The sequence below is a fragment of the Acomys minous genome, assembly GCF_964271855.1.
Source record: "Acomys minous genome assembly, chromosome: 20".
Classification (NCBI taxonomy): domain Eukaryota; kingdom Metazoa; phylum Chordata; class Mammalia; order Rodentia; family Muridae; genus Acomys; species Acomys minous.
Window position 1 is genome coordinate 20,478,799 of NC_140502.1, and position 14,153 is coordinate 20,492,951.

Here is a 14,153-nt window from a genome sequence, read left to right on the forward strand (position 1 = left end):
TGGGGTGTGGAGGTGGGGTGGGAACTGACACCTTCTATTGGCTTCCTTGGGCACTATACTCACATAGTGCACATACAAACCCCCACACACATACACATTAAATAAGTATTTAAAATAATTAGTTCGGTTCCTTTGAAATGCCCCAGTCACGAAATCTCCAGAGACCACCAGATGCAATGGACACAGGGTCTTTTTTATTGATCTTGCTCCGGAGCAAGGGCCAGCTGTTCCCCAGAGGCTGAGGAAGGTGGGCGGCCTTGATTCCTTACAATACAAGGTTTTTAAAGGCAGAAACCACAAGCGGGACTTTCCCAGCCTTGGCATCACATAACTGGGTAAGGGACTTAGGAGAAGTTGGCCTTAATTGATAAGGTACAGGGCAGAGGAGCTTGGAGTCATGCTGCAGGGGGACTCTTATCTAGACATTTCATCTGCTGTAGCTGTCACACTGCGGGGGTCTCCCACACAATTGGGGAAGGGGAAGCTGGCCCTAATCCGATAAGGTGAGCTTTTGTTTGGATCTCAGGGAACTGAACCCCTTGTGTAGCTCCCAAGAAGGTTGACTTCAAGCTGATTAAGCATAGGGCAAGGAGGGGGCTTCTGCTCAGGGAAGCTAGCCCCTGTCCAGTTCCCACGCCTTTGTATAACTTCATTTTCTTCTGCTTCTTTCTGTATTCCAAGTTCCGCCATGCTTTTTTTATAGGGTACTACCTTGGATTGGGTGGGTGGTAGGTAGCTCTGTTGAGTTCCCCTGAGTGTTATGTTTGATGTTTTTCTTGCCAAGATTACAAAGCGGGTGAAGGTTGGGGGAGCGCAAGGTGAATAGCGGTCAGTAGAATTAATTCCGGCCGAGAATCCCAAAACTAAGGACCATGCAAGTTATCTAGAAGGGAGGAAGCCCCACTGGTGGGAAGATCCCGGGAACTGCAGCTAAGAACGCCCACGCAGTCCCTGATGTTCTTTAGAAAAAGCGCCTTTTAACACACAGTCTTCCACGGAAAGCTTCCTGGTGTCCTTCGTCTTCGGGAATGCTGAGGAGCCTCCAAGGTGTGAGATTCAAAGTAGGTTCCTTGCTCTAAGGCACTTCCGCTCTCGGGAGGCGAGGATGAGATTGAGAATTCTGGGGAATGTAGTCCACGACTCTCCCATCTCTGGGATACTAGGATAACTTCCGCCGCAGGAGGCTTACAGGAACACCCTGTTCCGGTTAGGAATTTTGGGAAATACAGTCCTGGAAGCAAGGTGTACAAGGATAACGTCCTCTCTTTGAGCCCGTGTGTCCTCCCCTCGGGAATTCTGGGAAATGTAGTCCACGCGGCCTATGCGGGAAGAACCACTTGTGCCCCAGGTGTGCCAGGCGGTGGCCGGTTCCTCTCGGAAAGGTGAGCCCTCCCCTCTGCTGACTTCTCCCGCGTCTGCCGGGTCCTTTTCAGGTTGTTCAGGCGTGGATCCTGGGGAAGGAAATCTGCCTCAGAATTTTTTTGCATTGAATGAGCGTGTGTGTGTGTGTGTGTGTGTGTGTGTGTGTGTGGTGTGTGCGCGCGCACACTCACTCACTCGATCTGGTTAGGGGATGGAGGGTCTCCTGGGCGCTGTGCACGCACCCTCAGCCACCTCTCTAGCCACAGTCAGCGATGGCATCTCCCAGAAGTGGAGGTCAAACTCTCTCATCTCTGCCTCCATGTCTTCCTCAACGCTTTGATTACTGTCCAGGAGTGTGACCTTGAGTTTCCTGCAAAGCTCAAAACAGCTGACAGCGTGGTAGGAGATGGGACATTTGCTACCGAGTGCCTTCCAGATTTCAGAGAAGCAACCGAGTCCCTAGAAACTTCGGTGACCCACGGATGGTGGCAGAGCTCCTGCTGTAGGTTCCCTGGCCCCAGCCTGACAACCTCTATCAAATCCTTAATGGCTTATTTTGGTTTTGTTGAGACAACCGTTCCCAGCTGTGGTTGCAGATGCCCACTCTGCCATACGGGGGCGGGGGCAGGGGCGGGGGCGGGGGCGATTCTGAAGTCCGGTTTCTCTCAGCGTCTTCCTTCTCAATCCTACATTAAAAAAAAAAATGCCTCAGGGCCGGTGGTGGCGCACACCTTTAATCCCATCACTCGGGAGGCAGAGGCAGGTGGATCGCTGTGAGTCCGAGGCCAGCCTGGTCTACAAAGTAAGTCCAGGACAATCAAGGCTACGCAGAGAAAAACAACCAAACAACCAAACAAAGGCTGCAGGGAAAAGAGGTAGCAGAAAACGTGGTGCAGGAGTTTGAATGAAAAATGACCCTGTAGTCGCTGGCCTTCAGATACTTTGTCCACAGTCTGGGGGATGAGGGATGGGGTGCTGTTTGCAGAGGTTTAAGTGCTGTGCCCTTCCTGGAGGAAGTACGTCCTGGGGGGCGGGGCCAGGCTCAGAGGACCTAAGGTTTGCACCTTTCTGCGGTTGGCCTTCTGTACTTTGTGCTTTGGGTTCAAGGTGGGAGCTCTCAGCTTCCGGCTCCTGCTGTCGTGCCTGCCACCTGCTATGGAACCCTCTAACCGAAAGCCAAAATAAACGCTTTCGTCCACAAGACGCCTTAGTCACGGTGTTTATTGCAGCAACAGGACAGTAGATGCCTGTGGGTAGAGCTTAGCATCCTTCCTTCTCTGTCTCCTCCCTTCTCAGGGACGAGGTTTTCTTTACTCCCTGGCAGACCAAATCATGAAGCTACCCTGATATTTTTTGAGTAAATTCTGCAAGGGATGGAGAAATACCTGGGCGAAAGCAATAAAGATGTTACAGAGACATTTAATACTACGTGGTGTAAGGGTTTTATACAATTTAATAAATTCAGCTCTCACAAGACCTTTATTGGATATGGAATTATATTTTACTTATTTCTGTTACATCTATTTAAGGAGAGAAAAAAAAAAGAGATCTGTTTTTGTTTTCCGAGACAGGGTTTCTCTGTGTAGCCTTGACTATCCTGGACTCGCTTTGTAGACCAGGCTGGCTTTGAACTCACAGCAATCCGCCTGCCTCTGCCTCCCAGAGTGCTGGGATTAAAGGTATGCGCCACTGCGCCTGGCCAGATCTGTTTTTAGAACTTAGATAAAAAATTCACTTAAACTACCAAGAAATATAAAGTTATTATGACACCCTATGTTCATAAGTAATTATGTTTCCTTATAGTTAATTAATATAATTAATAATGCAATTAATATTGCTTATCAATCTGAGCCACACTCCCAGCCCCTCACTAGGGGATTGTAAGCAGGGGCTCTACCACTCAGCCACACCCCAGCCCCTCACTGGGGGATCCTAGGCAGGGGCTCTACCACTGAGCCACGCCCCCAGTCCCTCACTGGGGAATTCTAGGCAGGGGCTCTACCACTGAGCCACACCCCAGCCCCTCACTGGGGGATTCTAGGCAGGGGCTCTACCACTGAGCCACGCCCTCAGCCCCTCACTGGGGGATTCTAGGCAGGGGCTCTACCACTGAGCCACACTCCCAGCCCCTCACTGGGGGATTCTAGGCAGGGGCTCTACCACTGAGCCACACCCTCAGCCCCTCACTGGGGGATTCTAGGCAGGGGCTCTACCACTGAGCCACACCCCAGCCCCTCACTGGGGGATTCTAGGCAGGGGCTCTACCACTGAGCCACGCCCCCAGACCCTCACTGGGGGATTCTAGGCAGGGGGTCTACCACTGAGCCACGCCCCCAGCCCCTCACTGGGGGATTCTAGGCAGGGGCTCTACCACTGAGCCACGCTCCCAGCCCCTCACTGGGGGATTCTAGGCAGGGGCTCTACCACTGAGCCACACCCTCAGCCCCTCACTGGAGGATTCTAGGCAGGGGCTCTTCTATGCTGGAGAATTTCTGCCATGCATAGTAAAATCCACTTTCAGGCAGTCATGGGGCCGTGGAGAGGTTTGGTTCCCTGGAGCAGGGAGTCCCAGAAGCCCTTAACATTGAGTGCCAGCGCTGTAACAGCCCTCTTGCAGATATCAGAATTAAAAAGTTAGGGGCTTAATGAACTTACTTAGGGTTGCCCAGCCAGTACGCAACAGCACCAAGCTCCTTTAAAAAATTAGTAACCTTTACTTAGTGTATGTGTGTGTATACATAAGCACACATCAAAGCACAACCTGCAAGACTCAGTTCTCTACTTCCCTGTGGGTCCTGGGGATTATATTCAAGCTTGGCAGCGAGCACGCTTAGCTGCTGAGCCATCACAGCTCAGCCCCTGCTTCTGAACACAGGCATTTTGTCCCTCGATGCTCCTCGGAGCCAATACATTTCATCACCTGCCTTCGCCACGTTTCCCGGGGCTGGGGTAGACACTGTAGGAGATATCCAGCATGGAGTAAGAGCAATGGGGAAGGCTTCTCCTGCCTAGAGCCAGGGTGGGACATCCTGGGGTTGCCTAGAATATGGCTGCACGCCCCACTGTGCAGCATGCGCACGTGCTTCTGCCTGGAGGGGAGGGGCATTTTGACCTCACCTGGATAAAGTTGTATTTTCCCTCTCTCATGGCATCTGTCTCCCTGCCCTGCCTTCCCAGGTCTCCACAATTTCCTAGAGAGGAAAAAAAAAAGGAGGAGAAAATGACCAAATTGCAGGTGAGTTGGCTTTCATCTCTGCCTTTACGCCGCCTCATGTCTCAGAGCGGGCACACTGTTCCTCTCTCAGCCCAGGGCGAGGAATGGCAGCACGTTCTGGGCCATGTCCGTGTTAGGCTTGTTAACACAGTTCTTCTTGTGTTACTTATTTTAAAGTATATTTGGTTATTCATGGTGGGGGTGAGTACCCATGCCACAGTGTGTCTGTTGAAGTTACAGGACAACTCTAAGGATCCTAGTTCCTGCCTCCCTCCCTGTGGGCTCTGGGATTGAAAGCAGGTAGTCAGGTTTAGGGTGAGCACCTTTGCCTGCCAAGCCGCCTTCATAGATCTTTTCTGTTCAGTTTGAGTCACTCCCTATTGTGGGAGGGGGTTAATCTCCTTTTTTTCCTTTTTATTCTGCGCTAGTTCCATCATCTGCCTCATATGCCTGAGTGCTGTGAAGATACACACATCATTTTTTTTTTTCAAGACAGGGTTTCCCTGTCTAGCCTTGGCTGTCCTGGACTCACTTTGTAGACCAGGCTGGCCTTGAACTCACAGCGGTCTGCCTGCCTTTGTCTTCTGAGTGCTGGGATCACAGGCGTGCACCACCGTGCCTGGCTCCTACATCATTTTTAAAGAAGATGCTGTACTTCCTTTTTTCCTTTAAAAAGATCTATGTATGTATATATTTATTTTGTGGATATGCGTGCCCTATTTGAATGTACCCCTGCAGGCCAGAAGAGGGCACCAGATCACATTATAGATGGTTGTGAGCCACCATGTGGGTGCTGGGAATTGAACTCAGGACCTTTGGAAGAGACCTCTGAGCAATACACGCAGGAATTTTATTGAGTCGGTGCGCATCGATGTCTGACAAGCTCTTTCAAGATGCCGACCTCGAAAAGCAGGCGCAAGTGCTTTTTATATCTTTTTGCAAAAGCAGAACTCAACAGGCTAGCTGGGAGGGGTAAGTACATTCCAGGGGTAGGGGTAGGGGAATATCTTTATGTACAGCTGGACCCTCATTACAGGCTGGCTGGCCTTGAGTCAAGCTGGACCCTACAAGGGGCCAAATAGCCACAGGACACACACAGTGATTTGATATTGATACCTTGGTTGCTTCCTGGACCCTCCATGTTGAGCTCCAGTGTCAGCAAGGCTATCCTGTCTTCTGCAGCAAGGTGGAAGTGGCCAGGGAGCTGGCTCTGCAGATAAAAACACTTGCCATGCAATCCTGATGACTTGAGTCCAGTTCTTGGAATCCGAGTATGAAAAGCACAGGTGGTGGTGTCCATCCACAATCCTGGCGCTCCTGTCCTGAGGTGATTGGAGAGTAGAGGAGAAGCTGCTGGAAACCAGCAGGCCAGCTCCCTGCAGGACACAGCACAGCAGAGACAGCGGGAGAGACTGTGTCTTGTTCTGTGCTTCTGCAAGGTTGAAGGCCAGAACCAACTTCCAGAAGGGTGGGGAGCCATGCTAAATTCAGCCATGTTAGAAATCCCGTGTTTAGGCTGCAGGCTGTGGCCTTTGAGTTGTTGACCTTGGCTGAAGGAGGTCTTGTGTTTAGGCTATTTTGGGATTGTTTACCTTTGAAAGAAATAGGGAAGTTCCTACAGGGAGCTATTCAGAGTATTGTATTCTTGCCTGGGGACTAGGGGTAGTGAGATTACAATAGAGCTTGTGTTGGCCTTGCTATATAAAGTCAACTCGCCTGCATCGAAGAGAGTCTTGATCAGAAATCTCCAGACTTGACTCAATTTTTCTCGCATCTCTGCCCCCCCACTTTCAATCCCCACTCCCTCTTCCAGGGAACCCTGTTCGATTTGTCCTGTGGGCCGGGACACAGAAGACCTCCACATACAGTCTATGCCATGTGCTTGCTATGAGATACGCCCACATATGCACACAAAATAATAAAGTCGTATTTTTTTTTTTAAGATGCAGAAAAATAGAGAAAGACACTGATGTGAGCTTCTGGCCTCTGTATGCTCACCCACAGGTGTGTGCACACATGTACATGCACATTCAAAGACACGTGTGTGCGTCCACATGCATCCACCACCCACATATATATGTGCATCCACTCATATGCACCACACACGCATGCGCACGCACACACACACACACACACACACACACACACACACACAAGGATTTCTTTTCACTTGGCTCTTACGGTGGGTGGACCCAGCAGAGTGGAAGGCAGGCAGAGGCAGAGAGCTCAACCTGAGAGGCTCAGAGTTCCACAGAGCTTCTCCCTTCCCATCTCAGCACCACCTCCTCTGTCGTCATAGCCTGCATGCGTTTGCTGCCACAGGGGTCGGTGACGTTCATGGACGTGGCCGTGGTCTTCAGCGAGGAGGAGCTCGGGCTGCTGGATGCTGCCCAGAGGAAGCTGTACCATGACGTGATGCTGGAGACCTTCCGGAACCTTCTGTCAGTGGGTGAGGATGGGGACTGGGTTTCACTGAGGAGGGACTTGGGATCAGGTGACCGCGGAGGCCAGAAGATGGCATCATATTTACCTAGGACTGCCGTGTGGGTGCTGGGAGTCACACTCCAGTCCTTTGAAAGAGAGCAGGTTGTGATTTTAATTGCTGAGCCACCTCTTCAGCTCTGTAGTTCTTTTCCTTCCTTTTTGTTTTTGTTTGTTTGTTTTTGTTTCTTTGAGTGAAGGTGTCGCATAGCCCAGGCTGGGACTGTTCTCACACTTACCATGTAGCTGACGGTGACCTTGAACTCTTGCTCTGCCTTCCTCTGTCTCCCAAATATCGGTGTGACACACATATACCTCCGTACTCGGCTTTTTTTTTTTTAATAGTTTTGACAAAGTACACACCATCCAACTTTGGCTTTTCGTTTTTTACATAGCCTATCAACCCTTCCAACCAGGTCTGATAGCCCAGCTGGAGAAGGAAGAGAAATTCCAGATGGTGGAGGCGGAGGCGCCAGGAGGTGGGCTCTCCGGTGAGAGTGGTGTGCTGGGGACAGGGGCTGGGAGCGCGTCAGTTCTCTCCATAGCTCTCCACTGCTCCCCATTTCATAAATAGGATAATAGATTATAAAGTGCTTAAGTAGGGCCCGTGGGGCTCTGGGAGTAACGGTGCTTGCCACCAAACCTGAGAACACGAGTTTTTTTTTTTCTTTCTCTAGAACCCTCGTGGTGGAAGGAAAGAGTAAACTAACACTCCCATTTGTCCTCTGACCTCCACTGTCATGTAGTGGCTTGGGTACACGTAGACACACACACATATATACACACACACACACACACACACAGGACAAAAGACATTTTTCCACTTTGGGAATATTACCCTTTCCTTTTCCCCCACTGGATCACCCAATAACCCATAGTAAAGCCACAATGACGTGCTTAGAGTTCACTAGACCTTTTGAATGGGGCCATATTGATAGCAAGGTTTTATTAGAAAACCCAGATCTTTGTTTTGTTTTTGTTGAGACAAGGTTTCTCTGTGTAGCCTTGACTGTCCTGGACCCGCTTTGTAGACCAGGCTGGCCTCGAACTCACAGCGATCCGCCTGCCTCTGGCTCCTTGAGTGCTGGGATTAAAGGCGTGCGCCACCACTCCCTGGCGAAAACCCAGATCTTAAGGTGCCCAGAGTTGTCTGCTTTTTTATCTCTTTGCCCTGGCGGGGCTGGCTCCCCAGGCCCCAAGGGAAGAGGACGTGCTCATGTGCTCAGTCCTGATGAGACTTGATATGCTGGGGGAGATGGGTGGGGGAGGGGTCCCCTTCTCTGAGGAGTAGGGGAGGAAGGATAGGGGAGACAGGAAGGGAAGGTGGGGCTAGAAGGAAAGGCATGAGGGGCTGCGACAGGGATGTAAAGTGAATAATTAAAAAAAAAATGATACCCAGAGAGTCTCAGTTTTGTGGCTCCTCCATGGGTATCAGGTGCCTTGTAAATGTCACGTGCCAGTTTCCTGCCGTGAGCCATGTGTGAAACATGGGAGCCTCTCAATAAGGTGTTCACTTGTGCATTTGTCTGGATTCTTCTCCTCCGTGTAGGAAGCAAGGGTGGACATGCTGTGAAGAATACTGAAGACGTGGATTTAAATCCCCTTTGTCCCAGGGAGCTCTCCTCCTCCTGTCAGTCCTGGCCTCAAGGTGCAGGCATGTTACCCACAAGGCAAGAGTTCATGAGAAGTTGTCAAGGGAGGGCCATTGCGTCTCAGAGCCGGGGAGGTTCTCCCTGCCGAGTGCGGGCAGGGATGCCCATCCAGAGTTCTGAAGACGGGAATTACATGTTGCCTCCTGTCCGTGAAGACTCACCTTCCATGAACAATCAAGAGCTTCCTTCTCTGACAGCCCAGCAGTCTCCGGGGGAATCCTGTCTCAGCAGGCTGTGGACTTGTCAGCAGGCGTCCACGAGAAGTCATTTCTGTAGGTGTGATGGCATCTGTTGGTTCTTCTACCACAGCAGCAATGAGGAGTTAAGCGGAAAGGGGGGAAGCCGTAGTTTCCATGACTACAGAGGAGACACCATGACGGCTGAGTTAGGGCCGGAGCCCTGCCCACGGACCAAGTGTAGAAAAGCCTGGGGCCATGACGGCAGCGGTGACGACAGCTCTCACACGCAGTTTCCCTTAAGGGAGAAGCCCTGTGCGTGCAGCGCACGTGGAAGGGGCCGTGGGGACAGGTCAGCTCTTCCCATTCATCCAGATGTCGAGACGGAAGACGAAGGTGTTGCTGAGAGCCCGCCTCTCCAGCACCCTCCGAGAGTACGTACGGAGCAAATGCCACACAAGTCCAGTGAGGGCGTCCATCATGGCTTCCCTCATAACACCCATGGGTGCGCCCACTCAGCCAACACCTCACAGAAATGCAGCATCCCCGAGAAAGCTGTTGGTCATTGTTTCCAACCTGATAGTCATTTTAGGGTCCATACAAGGGAAGGACCCAATAAATATGAGAACGGGGATGTTTTTAGTCAGAGTTTATGCTTTCAAGTTCATCAGAAACCCAACGCTGATGAGAAGCTATATCCTGGTGTGGCGTGTAGAAGCGATTTCACACGCTGCTCAAATCCTAACATTCCTTGCAGAGTCCATGTGGGAGAGGCTGTCCGTAACGCTGAGTGTGGTAACCACTGCAGTTGGCCTCCCCATTTCCAAGACTTTTCAACAGTGCACCCCAGAGAGCAGCCACAGAAACGTACACGCTTCAGTCAGAAGGCGGGCGTCCGAAGCCATAAGAAGCTGCGTCTTCAAGAAAAGCCTCTTCACAAAGAGGGTAGAGATGTCTGTGCCCGGATTGCCAACCCCGGTGGCTTCCAGAAACAGACGCCACACAAATGCAACGCCTGTGGGAAGGGCTTCAGCCACAGGTCAGTTCTTACCGTTCATCAGAGAATCCACACCGGAGAGAAACCGTACAAGTGTGGGGAGTGTGGGAAGGGGTTCAGCCGGACTGCCTACCTGCAAGCCCACCAGAGAGTTCACACTGGAGAGAAGCCCTACAAGTGTGAGGAGTGTGGGAAGGGCTTCAGCCGGACTGCGTACCTGCAAGCCCACCAGAGAGTTCACACCGGAGAGAAGCCCTACAGGTGTGGGGAGTGTGGGAAGGGGTTCAGCCGGAGTTCACATCTTCAAGGCCACCGGAGAGTTCACACCGGAGAGAAGCCCTACAGGTGTGAGCAGTGTGGGAAGGGCTTCAGCTGGAGCTTTAACCTTCACATCCATCAGCGGGTTCACACCGGGGAGAAGCCTTACAAATGTGGAGAATGTGGGAAAGGCTTCAGCAAGGCTGCGACTCTCCTGGCTCACGAGAGGGTGCACACAGGAGAGAAGCCTTACCAGTGTGGTGAGTGTGGCAGGAGCTTCAGTCAGAAGTCATACCTTCAAAGCCATCAGAGCGTCCATTCCGGAGAGAGACCGTTTATATGTGAGGTGTGCGGGAAGGGCTTCGGTCAGAGAGCGTATCTACAGGGTCACCAGAGAGTCCACACAAGAGTGAAGCCACACACGTGTGAGCTGTGCGGGAAGGGCTTCAGTCAGAGCACACGCCTTGAGGCACACCGGAGGGTCCACATGGGGGGAAAACCGTACAAATGTGAGCTGTGCACAAAGGGATTCAGCGAGAACTCCCGCCTCCAGGCCCATCAGAGGATCCACACGGAAGGAAGACCCTACAAATGTGAACAGTGTGGTAAGGGCTTCACGGGCTGTTCCAGCCTCCAAGCCCATCACAGAGTCCACACTGGGGAGAAGCCATACAAGTGTGAGGTGTGTGGGAAGGCCTTCAGTCAGAGATCAAATCTGCAAGCTCACCAGCGAGTCCACACAGGAGAGAGGCCTTACAGGTGTGATGTGTGTGGTAAGGGTTTCCGTTGGAGCTCAGGCCTTCTGATCCATCAGAGAGTCCATAGCAGTGATAAGTTCTGTAGGAGTGAAGAGTACAGGAACAGTCATCCGTCGGAGAACCTACGCAGAAATGAAGGCCTGGAAAACGCTGTTCTGTCTTGTTAAGAAAGACATAGTGTTTGTACCCAATCTGAATGCTGATGATGGCTGAGAAAGGATACAGCATAGAGCTCTCCTGAGAGTTTTGCTATAGCAGAGGACCAAGAACCTCCCACCATGTATGTCAGTAGGGATTAACAAAAGTGTGACCATAAGAATGCAAGCTTGGTGACAGAGGAGAGTGTCTACTGCCAAGGCTGCGGGACTATGGAGAGACAATGGCTCAGATGGCTCAGAGCCCTGGGTGCTTCTGAAGACGGACACATGATGGCCATCCGACACCTTCACGGTACCCAGACATACATACGGGCAAAGCACTCCTATACAGAAAAATAAAGAAATGAAATCATGATCTTTTGTATCTCAAATGTAGTCACTCAGTGCTTTTTCTCTCTAAGTAAAAATATGCAAAGGTACATTTGAAACTCAAGTTTATTTCAAAATGGACTAGGGGAGATCTTACTGCAAATAAATGAGAATCACTTAAAGTGTAGGACCCCAAGCAGTATTTTCATCTGAAATAACAGCAGTTTGGATAGCAACCCTTTGTTTTGTCCTAAGCAGACAGGGACTGACTTCCTTAAGCACTTGCTTTTCTATACGGTACACCATTAAGTCTGGCGGCACACTCACACACGTCTTTATGTGTATATGCACATGGATGCATTGCCTATGGAGGACAGGAGAGGGCGCCATATCCCGTGGAACTGGAGTTACAGGCAGCTGTTCTAGAACCTGAATTCTGGTCCTCTGGGAGTTCAGCAAGTGCTCCATTCTCTCAGGCATTTCTTTATCAACCCCCACTCCCAAGGGGAGATTACACAAGCTCATGGTGGTTTTATCCACCAGGGTGCTGAGTAACAGAAAGTTTGGCACTATTTGGACTAATTCCAGTGTTAGCCAATGTGTCCAAATGCACCAATAAGGGGAAAGGAGTCTTGGTTCTTGCTCAGGCCCTGGGCCTTTCTATTGTTTTCTAGATTCTCTTGCATGGATCCTTTCATGGAAACTCTTGTCTCCAGGTTGCTCAAGAGATGGCAGAACCATGTGTTTCCCACCTCCACCCCGCACCAAAGTCTCAGTGGTGGGTGCCGTGTGGCTGAGTAGACCTCTCCGACCTTCAGTCAAAACAGACTAAAAAGGCAACTAGACTGCCCTGGTACAAGCAACAGCAGGTTAGCCTAAGAAAAGGGAAAGCTATAAGCAGAGAGTTGTGCTGTTGTACATACACACGTGGATGGCTGAAAGCTGATCAAACTATAAAGACACTAGGAAAAACTCCCCAGCGCTCCCACACTGACCATAAGCTAAAAGCAACAGTAAGTTGGTCCAGTGATACCCTTAGAATAATGATTGCAAGAGAGTAACCCAAACCAGATGGTGGGAGTGGAAGCCTTCAATCCCAATACTCGAAAGACAGAGGCAGGCAGATCCCCGAGTTGGAGGCCAGCCTGGTCTACAGAAAGAGAGAATTCCAAGATAGCCAGGACACACACAGAACCCCTGTCAGAGAGAGACAGAGACAGAGAGACACAGAGAGACAGACAGAAAGAGAGAAGAGACAGAGCAGATAAACAAATCATAACAAATAAATATTAAAGCTAGTAAACAAAGTAATTGTATATCATATACAAATCTCCTCGGCTAGAAAGATGGCTCAACAGTTAAGAGCACTGGCTGCTCTCCCAGAGGACCAGGGTTTAGTTTCTATCATCTACATGGTGGCTTACAACTATCAAAAACTCCAGTCACAAGAAGATCCTATGCCCTTCTGGCCTCCATGGGCACCTCATGCACATGGTGCACATTTTGTTCAGGGCTGGATGGATCCAGGGCTTCCTGAGTCCCTGATGAAAGGACGAAAGAACACTAGTCCTGTGTCCTTACTCGGGAGCCAAATTGGCAAGGCAGTTCTGTGGCTGAGGCCTTGGCCTCAAAGCAGTTAAGATATCGATTCCTGGGAACTTGGCTCTGTTCCCTAAAGAGACTGGAGTTATCGGTACCAGGATGCAATGCTCTTGAGATACCACATTCTCCTTGTGCAGCATTGCTTGATTAGCTTCCTGCTGACACTGTCCTATTTCCCCACTGGAAATAGCATATAAAGTGCTGGACCACCTTCTTCTCCTCTTCTTTTGTTTGTTTTATTTTGGTTTTGGTTTTTAGAGACACAGTTTCTCTATGTAGGTCCTGGGACTCACTGTATAGACCAGGCTAACCTCAAACTCGCGGAGATCCACCGGCCTCTGCCTCTTTGGTGCTGATATTAAAGGTGTGTGCCACCACACCGGGATATGGTAGTGGATGTTTGTTTTTGTTTTTTGTTTTGTTTTGTTTTTTGTTTTAAATAGGATCTCCTGTAGGCATATGGTTATTGTATACTTCAAATGCTGATTTCTGTACCTGCCATGTCTGGTTGCAATCCTTGTTCTGAGAATGAATCTCTTGTCTCAGTGTTGTATAAACACTGCCCCTCAAGTGTCCCCTGATATGCCAGTAAAGCATCTTATAGCCAATAGCTGAGCAGGGGAGACAATAGAGCTGGACTTCCTGCCAGCCAATGGAGGAAGATTTAGAAGAGGAAGTAGGGGATTAAGCCACTGGCAGAGGTCCAGGAAACATCAGGAGAGGGGAGCTGGAGCAGGAAAGGTACAAAGGGCAAGTACCCAGGGATGCACCCTGGGAGGAAACCAGATTGGTTTAGAGGATTAAGAACAGAGTAATAACTGCTCAGTTCTTGTGCTGTGAAGCTTGTTAAAAAAAAAAAAATATATATATATATATATATATATATATATATATATATATATATATATTAGAGTCTCAATTATTTGTGTGATAGCTGCATTAAGAGAGAAACTAAAACAAATTTATGAAAATATCCTTAACATCTCCTTTAAGTTCAGGCTGGACCAGAACTCACTGTGTACCTAGAGATGACCTTGGTCTCCTAGTGGTCCTGGCACCTATCTCCTCAAATCCCATACCACCACACCCCGATGTTCTGTTTGCGTCTTGCTTAAGTATTGCAGGACAGGTCTTTTTATTATTTTTGGAAAGTTCTTAGCTTTCTCTCCCAGATACCCTTTTTTTC

At 50.0% G+C, this 14,153-nt stretch overlaps 2 protein-coding genes across 4 annotated transcripts in view; one reads left to right on the forward strand and one right to left on the reverse strand.

The window, feature by feature from the left end:
- The first annotated feature begins 1,175 nt into the window (after positions 1 to 1,175).
- ZNF112 (zinc finger protein 112) lies at positions 1,176 to 13,829 on the forward strand. Of its 3 annotated transcripts, none has more exons than XM_084771302.1 (6): positions 1,176 to 1,382; positions 1,714 to 1,864; positions 4,540 to 4,597; positions 6,899 to 7,025; positions 7,453 to 7,548; positions 8,607 to 13,829. In XM_084771302.1, exons 2-6 carry the CDS (start codon positions 1,845 to 1,847, stop codon positions 11,063 to 11,065), a joined length of 2,760 nt encoding a protein of 919 aa, XP_084627428.1. In that variant the 5' UTR covers positions 1,176 to 1,382; positions 1,714 to 1,844; the 3' UTR covers positions 11,066 to 13,829. The 3 variants fall into 3 exon arrangements, with proteins under 3 accessions (XP_084627428.1, XP_084627429.1, XP_084627430.1); XM_084771303.1 differs by having other exon boundaries at positions 7,474 to 7,548; XM_084771304.1 differs by lacking the exon at positions 7,453 to 7,548.
- The window catches only part of LOC311591580 (zinc finger protein 229-like), a 42,669-nt gene continuing 32,288 nt past the window's right edge, over positions 3,773 to 14,153 (reverse strand). The window contains exons 4-5 of the mRNA XM_084771374.1: positions 4,480 to 4,553; positions 3,773 to 4,318 (exon numbers count right to left, since the gene is read on the reverse strand). Coding sequence (XP_084627500.1) covers positions 4,208 to 4,318; positions 4,480 to 4,553 — 185 coding nt within the window. The 3' untranslated portion in view covers positions 3,773 to 4,207. The remainder of the gene's footprint in view (positions 4,319 to 4,479; positions 4,554 to 14,153) is intronic.

Excerpts from the sequence above, each read along its gene's own strand:
- ZNF112 (XM_084771302.1), top strand. The coding sequence starts at position 1,845 with ATGGTGGCAGAGCTCCTGCT. Across the intron at positions 4,598-6,898 it reads AGAAAATGACCAAATTGCAG|GGGTCGGTGACGTTCATGGA; the intron begins GTGAGTTGGCTT and ends TTGCTGCCACAG. Across the intron at positions 7,026-7,452 it reads CCGGAACCTTCTGTCAGTGG|CCTATCAACCCTTCCAACCA; the intron begins GTGAGGATGGGG and ends TTTTTTACATAG.